The sequence below is a fragment of the Amphiura filiformis genome, chromosome 11 (assembly GCF_039555335.1).
Source record: "Amphiura filiformis chromosome 11, Afil_fr2py, whole genome shotgun sequence".
Taxonomy (NCBI): Eukaryota; Metazoa; Echinodermata; class Ophiuroidea; order Amphilepidida; family Amphiuridae; genus Amphiura; species Amphiura filiformis.
The window spans coordinates 18,907,885-18,915,638 of record NC_092638.1 but is presented as its reverse complement, the minus strand read 5'-3'; the positions used below and the strand labels follow the sequence as shown (position 1 = coordinate 18,915,638).

The 7,754-nt window shown below is 35.1% G+C and overlaps 1 protein-coding gene across 3 annotated transcripts in view; it reads right to left on the bottom strand.

The window, feature by feature from the left end:
- Positions 1-1,232: 1,232 nt before the first annotated feature.
- The window catches only part of LOC140164491 (uncharacterized), a 34,634-nt gene continuing 28,112 nt past the window's right edge, over positions 1,233-7,754 (bottom strand). For all 3 annotated transcript variants that reach the window (XM_072187781.1, XM_072187783.1, XM_072187784.1), the window contains 6 exons: positions 7,598-7,754; positions 6,802-6,912; positions 5,774-5,896; positions 4,979-5,098; positions 4,067-4,270; positions 1,233-3,438 (listed from right to left, as the gene is read on the bottom strand). The exon at positions 7,598-7,754 is cut by the window's right edge and continues 53 nt beyond it. In XM_072187781.1, the coding sequence (XP_072043882.1) occupies positions 3,419-3,438; positions 4,067-4,270; positions 4,979-5,098; positions 5,774-5,896; positions 6,802-6,912; positions 7,598-7,754 (735 nt within the window). In that variant the 3' untranslated portion in view covers positions 1,233-3,418. The remainder of the gene's footprint in view (positions 3,439-4,066; positions 4,271-4,978; positions 5,099-5,773; positions 5,897-6,801; positions 6,913-7,597) is intronic.

The following is a 7,754-nucleotide window of genomic DNA, read 5'->3' as shown; positions in this document are numbered from 1 at the left end:
CCCCATTGACATTCTCATCCCCCCCCCTCACCTTACCCCCATCAAAATGCAAATTTTGGTATCAGAGGTGAAACCTTATCTTTTCTCATAACTCAGTCAAAATTTAGACCCAAAATATGTTTTGTTTAGGCGGTATGAACAAAACCATGGTAGTTTGTTGGTCACCACCCATAATGCACTGTTCTATGGGCCACTGTGACCCACAATTTGTTAGCTAGAATCCAAATCGCTGCTGGAGTAATTTAACTCGAAACTTAGAATAAGGACTGTTTAGGTGATGGGTTTCAAATCAATATGGGGTATAAAACACCACTAACTTGACAGAATTGTATTTATATTAAATCAAGTGCCAGTATTTTCTTGAGGAATATTCTCATACACATTATAAGAAGAAGAAAAAAATTCCAACTTGGAAACCCATTTCCATGATTGATAAAACCTGCCTTTTATTGCTTTTTGTGCCTAGTCTTTATAGCGCCTTAGTGCTAATTTATTTTGATTTTGGTGCTATGTATAAGCCAATGATCATTATTGATTAACTTACAGCAAACACAAAAATGTCTTTTAAATGTGTTAAACGTGTTTTGGGTTTGTTCAAAATATGTGAAGGTCATGGAAACGTTTTCAAAACTTTTGATGAAAAAACACTACATGTTAAAAATGTCAAAATGTTCTTGTAAAAATATGTTTGGGAAACATTTTTTGCAAATATTTTGTTAACACAAAAAACATGTTAGAATGTTAAGTTATGTATAGGAATCGATATTGATTCTAGAATAAAGGTCTCTGTAGAACAAAAAAATGTTCTTTCTGCAATCAACTGCAGGGAGGTTAAGATTAATTTTTTTAAACCCAACAGTTTGTTTCCCGCAGGTACGAGGCCTGAAAACCAGAATGCAAAAGTCGGATTTGTTTTTATTATTATTATCAGGATTTATGGTAACATTGTCCCAAATCACAAATATTTTATGTTGAATCAGTGCAGAGTAGGTTGGATATGATAATTGCAAGTTTTAGCAAAATTATAAATTGCTCCAAAAATGATATGCTCACCGCCTAAGAGGAAACAAACATGGCAAGTTGGAATTTGTAAAAACAATACCTAATTTGGTACCTTAAAACCTTGTCCATATAACCCAAGACTTCACATGTAACATGTAAATATTGTAATTATGATAAGTGTGTCTAACACAAGCCAATAAATCATGACTATTTTATGGAAAAAAAAAGACTCGTTATTTTCTCAACATTATTGCAAGACCCAAAGGTCCGATTTCTCGAAGCTTGGCTAGTGGTCAAGACTAAGCCAGCAGGCTAGCGCTACCAATATAGAGCCATTTTATTGCTTATCTTTCTAGGTGATGTATGATGTGAAATTGTAAGCGCTGGTATAGGACTATTGCGCTTAAGCCTGATGGCTTAGGAATCCTGACCACTAGCCGTGCTTCGAGAAACTGGCCCTAAAATATAATGCATAAATTTTTCAGTCATAACAAGAATGTTCATTTATTTTTACAATCTGTTTAATGTCTATAAATATTTCTAATGCTATTACGTACCCTATACCCGTGACTCTTGTTTATGACAAAAATAATAATCTTGCTGTTCAAAAAAAATACTTTATAACCTATCTTTTCTATCATTATCAAAATACCACAAAGTAAGTTATTTGTTATTTAAAAAAAAATTTATAAGTACATACACACATCAAGTAAACCAGCACGCCATTATACATTTAAGTGAAATGTTTCTAGAAAGATCAATATTGTAAACAACATACATCACAAATGTGCCCTGGCACTAGAATCATATTTTTGATTTTTTATAAAATGTACAAGCATCACCACAATAAATATAAAATATAAACGTAAGTACTGATATGGACATCGTAATAGTACTGATATGGAAAATATTTCTCATCGCTGACAAAAAGATTACATATCGTAAAAATTCGTTAAGAAGCATATTTAATTATTTAGGGTAGTTTTTTGAACTTTTTCTTTTAATTTACAAATATATGTGTTATAAAATGAGAAAGTTTAACAAACTACTTAATTGGCACATATGCTTATTAACGATTTTTTACGGTATTTCAATCTGATGATTTGGCCTTTTCTCATGTTTTGGGTCGCCTTCCAGAACCCCAAGGTCTCTCCCCCGGGGGGTACTCAGTACAAATGACCATACGGGGACGTGCCGCAAACATGGGTAGCATTTTCGGCCTTCTGGTATATCAATGACCCCTTTTTCAAAGCCTATTTTGGTATATGAATGGGTCCTTTTTCAAAATGTTCTCAATATTTTCGGAAAACAACCCAATTTTTTATTAACCTAGCCAAAATTTTCCCAAAATTTTGGGAAAATTTGTAAAAACTAAGACAATTTTGGTTAAATTCGGCCGAAAACTTTTGGTATATCAATGGGTTCAAATTTCTTGAAAAGTTGGTATATTTATGGGTCCACTTCCAAAATCTCAGCGGCACGTCCCTACCAAAACCAAACTTGAGTACCCCCAGGGGTCTCTCAAACCACGGATTACAGAAGGAACAGTCGCCATGTCACCCCAGTGACACATAAGTGTTGAAAAGAGAAAACAAATGATCTAGAGAGGAGAAGCGGGAATTTCGTATATTATGTAACTCATTCTCCATGTAAGACATACTGCCCCTGGCAAATAAATTTAGTTAGATTGAAAGAAGTATAATGAATTATACGTATACGTATTAAAAACTAAACACTAGTACAGAGTGATGACTCTGGTTTCTCTTCATGTTATAATCAAATTTAATACTTTCCTGAAAACAAATGTTTTAAGATAAATCGTTACTTCTACACTGAGTAGTACTATGAACTGAAACACCATTTGTTGTAGGCCCCAAACTGAGTAGTACTATAAACTTATAGTAATACACCAATTTGTTACAACGCTGGGGGCAGTATGCCCCAAATGGGGGATGAGTTATCAGCCCACTGTATTATCAGCCCATAGTGCAGCTTTCCTTCATCTATGTCATTAAATTCTAATGCTTTTACTTGCTAGGTAGGGGCAGGTTTGGTCACAGTATAATGGAATGAGTTACCAAACCTCATCACATTGAGAGACAGTGAAAAACGACACTTTTTAAAGGGCTTGTAAGGAAATGGGCAAGTCCTGTGTTAAGCATCCAGGAACAATGTTCCGTCAGATATTGAATTATTCCATTCCGAATCATACACGATATGCAGTAAGACGATACGTGGAATAATCCCCATCACTGTAAATACATGTATAGTTCAAAACCGCATGGACTTGTTTTTTCGGTTCATTCTATTTCTCATCTCATTTTTCATTAATTTCACTTGATGAATGTCTTAAAAACAATATCTGATCATTGGCGACTGCTTGATGCACCTTTCGTGTAGTGTCCCAAATTCCGCATTAGATTTGATACGTTCCCTCTGAAAAGAAAAGATCAAGATATATTTTTACATAAAAATATCATATTTTTATAATGCAAAGGAGGATTGCAACAAAAGCATATAAGCCTCGTGTTCCCTTTACAAAAGAGAGCCTAGACACCAAAAAGAAAGCGTCTTTTGGTGAGAAGGCCTCAAAAATGGGGTCTTTTCGTGAGACTGGGGAAAATCTTACCAAAAAAGGGGTCTTTCAGTGAGACTGGGATATTTTTTTTTTGTTAAAATATAAAATAATGAAAAACGGTGTTATTTGGCAAGAGATTATCACAAATTTGTCAAAAATTCTTGATAGAAGTGGGTCTTTTGGTGACAGGAAAACAAAGGGGTTCATTGAGTGAGAGGGTTTAAAAAAATGAGGGTCAATCCGGCCGCACACCCCCGTCATCCATTTTAGTGAGTGTCCCCCGGCCCGGGCCGGCATCAGGAGACATTCCTCGCCGTCTGGTCTGATGTCTCACCATTTCTGATGAAGTCCGATGGTTTCAGAGGCAACGTAGCAAAGGAATTTCAAATTTTAGTTTCAGTATTTAATTTACAAAATAATGTTCATTAGTGTCTGTAAAATGGTCGAAGATCCTTCGCTTGAAGAACAAACAACCCGCCATCTTACCTAATTCTACATCAGAATCTTCCGATCCTCGTCGTGGTCTCTTCTTTTTGCCTTTTTTTTTTTTTTTCTTCTCTCTAGCTTCTTTCGTGAAGTGACATCCAATCCAGCATATAATTATGGTAATAATGAGCACAAGAATTCCTAATGCTATCGGCCAGTAGGTGAACAAAAGTTCCAAAAAATTCTTGATGCCACCTCCAGTTGCTAAAAAAATTAAGAATTGATGATTTAACTAATTATTCCTTTTATCTGCTAAAATTTGTCTTCTTTTTTTTTTGTTCTTCATCCTCTTCTCCTTCTTCATCATCATCATCTTTTTTCTTTCTTTTTTTCGGGCCACCCCCTTTCTCCTCTTTTTTTTCTTCTCTTAGCTCTTTCCCTTCTATTTTTCCTTTTCCGGACCGCAGATGATTTTCAATAACATGCCTTAAAATATATTTATACAGAGCGGGAAAGAGGAGGAAAGGTGCCCCGTTTCCGGGCCGTTTTCCCCATACGCCACTGGCACGCCGTCATCATCATCATCATCGATCATCACTCATCACTCATCATCAATTGCACCTCCTCCTACCCCTTTTACCATTTGTACACAATCGTTAGTTCCTTCGTCCAATGGCGTAGCCATCACTTTTTCAAAGGGTAGGCAAAAAAAAAGGGGGGGGGTATACGTTTTTCCATTCTCTGGATCTCCATAAAAACCCTTTTCGTGTAGTTTAAAGATCAGTTTCTTTAACTCTGGCCTCCTAACTATTTATACATGCAGGCTGTATTATACTTCTGCTACGCCTCCTATTTCGGACCTTTTCTTCTGCTTCACTCCTCTTCCTCCTCGTCCCAGTCCTCCTCCTCCTCCTCCTCTTTCCGACTACCGCCTTAACTTAACTAATAACGATATAGACCTATAATACTAACCTTCTTCACACGTATCCCCAGTATATCCCGGTTCACAATCACATACATATCCTCCTGTCAACTCATAACCTTCACACGTCCCTTGTGGACCACACGGATCAGGATCGCACAGGTCTTTGACTAGAATGAAGAAAAGGTTGACGAAGTACCATAAATATCGGAATATAAGCTGCGGTTAAGGCGTTGTTTGGTAACAGACCAAATATAGTCCGAAGGGTCATTAGTCCAAAAATGGTTTAAGCATAGACCCTATGGTTTAAGTCATGGTTTAAGACATCTTTTTGGTGAGGATTATAGGGTTAGGTTAGAGATAGGGTTAGGGTTAGCAATAGGGTCAGTGATATGGTTATACTCGAGTTAAGGTCCGAGTTAGGATTAGCGTCAAGATCATGTTTATGGTTGGGGTTATGATTAGGGCTTAGGTCAGAGTTAGGGTGAAGTTTAGAGTTAGGGCAAGGGTTGTGGTTTATAGTAACTTATTGGGTTTTTGAACTAATGACCCTTTTTGGAGCCACCGAAGGTCAGAGTGTAATGGTGATTTGATTTTACTGGTGCCAGCAGAAATTCTGATTTTTGTCATTATATATTTTCTTTTGGTCTTGGTCTGTTTAATATTTTATTTTGGTTGTTTACTTGTTTGTATCGGTTTAGTGGCTTGTCTGTTCTTGTTGTCGTTGTTTTTCTCGCTTGTTTTGCCTTGTTAGTCAGAAAATATCAATTGCTTTAGGTTGTGATCACTGTTCGTTGGCATATAGACATATAGACATACAGATATTGTTCATTTATATAACTTACATTCACAATTAGGCCCGGAAGCACCCTGTATACAATCGCACGTATATATGACTAATCCGTTGTCTGAATCCTGACACTCGCCATAAATACAAAGGTCGATTCCGCTAGAACAATTAGCCGAAACTATACAAAATCATGACCAGAAACATATTTTAATGCTTAAAATATTTAAACGTTAGGCCAAGTAAAACAAACACGTTTAGCGTCCGGGGTGATTAACACAAAATCTGCTTTGGAATACTAGTTGGACAGAAGCAAAGCTATTGCCAAAGTTCTCGAAGCATGGCTAGTGGTCAGGCTTCTTCAGCCATCAGGCGTACTAGTTCTATAAGGCCGTGTAAAATTAATATTTTGGTTCTCGTCCCCTCCCTCCTCAATTTCTGGGATTTGTCAGATTTTTTTTTTTTTTTTTAGATTTTTCAATTTGTTTAGACTTTGGAATGATTTATGAAATCTTCATACATATAAATAAGTTTATTAGAGAACAAGCATCACTTCCAAGTCTTTTTGTGGTACTCTAGGGTGTTTATCCGTCAGAATCTCAAATTTGAAAAAAAAAAAAAAAAGGGCCTCATCGTTTCCTCGAGCACTGTTGGAGAAGACCGAAAACTACTGACAATGCTAATTTTACATTGAAAAAAAAAAAAAAAAAACACCTCCCTCCCTCATCAATTCATGAAAATCCTCTGGACGAGAACCAAAACATTAATTTTATACGGCCTAAACCAGTGCTTACAATGTATTGACTTGATAGGGCTAACCTGCTGGCTTTGGAAGCCTTCCCACTAGCTAAGCTTCGAGAAATTGAACATTAGAGTTATCTCACAAATGCTTATTGGGGTAGTTATCGGCATTAACTATTATTATGAGATAATTTGTTCAGATATTACTTCAGATCGTGAGTCACAAAATTGTAGGTAATGGGGATGAGACATAAAGAGATTCAGAATGAGGTTTATATATTTTTCTCTGCATGCTACAGGAGGATGTTGATTTAATCGGTTAAACGGATACACGTTTTACTTTACCTGGAAATTGGCATACCGGTCCCCGATAACGTGGATCGCATTCACACGAGTAGTCTGCATCAATACAAACACCACCGTTTTCACACGGGTCTAATACTTCACAAACTGAAACTGTTAACATACAAATAGTAATAATTAATTAATTAATTAATTAATCGATTAATTAATTAATTAATCGATTAATTAAGAATTAATTAATGTATGAATTAATTTTTAATTAATTAAAAAATATTTAACTAATTTTTAATTAATCGGTCAATGAATGAATGAATGAATTATTTTTAAATTGATTAAATAATTTATTTATTAATCTATTTATTAATTAATCGATTAATTAATTAAAAAATAATTCATGTATAAATTAATTTTTAATTAATTAAAAAATATTTAATTAACTAACTTTTAATTCATCGAACAGTGAATGAATGAATGAATTTTTTTTTAAATTAATTATATAATCAATTAATTATTTAATTAATATTGATTAATTAATTAATAATTAGTTAATTAATTAAACAAAATTCATGTAAAATTTATATTTTGTCAATATTATTACCACAAAGATTGAACGTTTACAGAATTAGGAAGTCATTATAATAATATTATGTTATGATGCATCGATGATCTATGGGAACCAAGCAAACTCTAAAACTCAAAACGTTTTCAGAAGTACATTTCTCGTATTCAGAATACAATTTGGTGTATCTGATGTCCTCTCGGGTCCCATAAATAACGCTGTGCAAACATTGCTATCTGAACCCTTAAGGTCTATTTTTGTACTGAAGCAATCACTTACGTTTCACATCACATATCAATCCATAATATGTATCTGCACATCTACAGCTAAACCCTGCTGGCGATGTAGCGTTCCCATAGCATTGTCCGTCATTCTGACATGGATTCGGAGTACACTCATCAGGCAAGGGGCCAACTGTCACATCGGGTGGAATCGT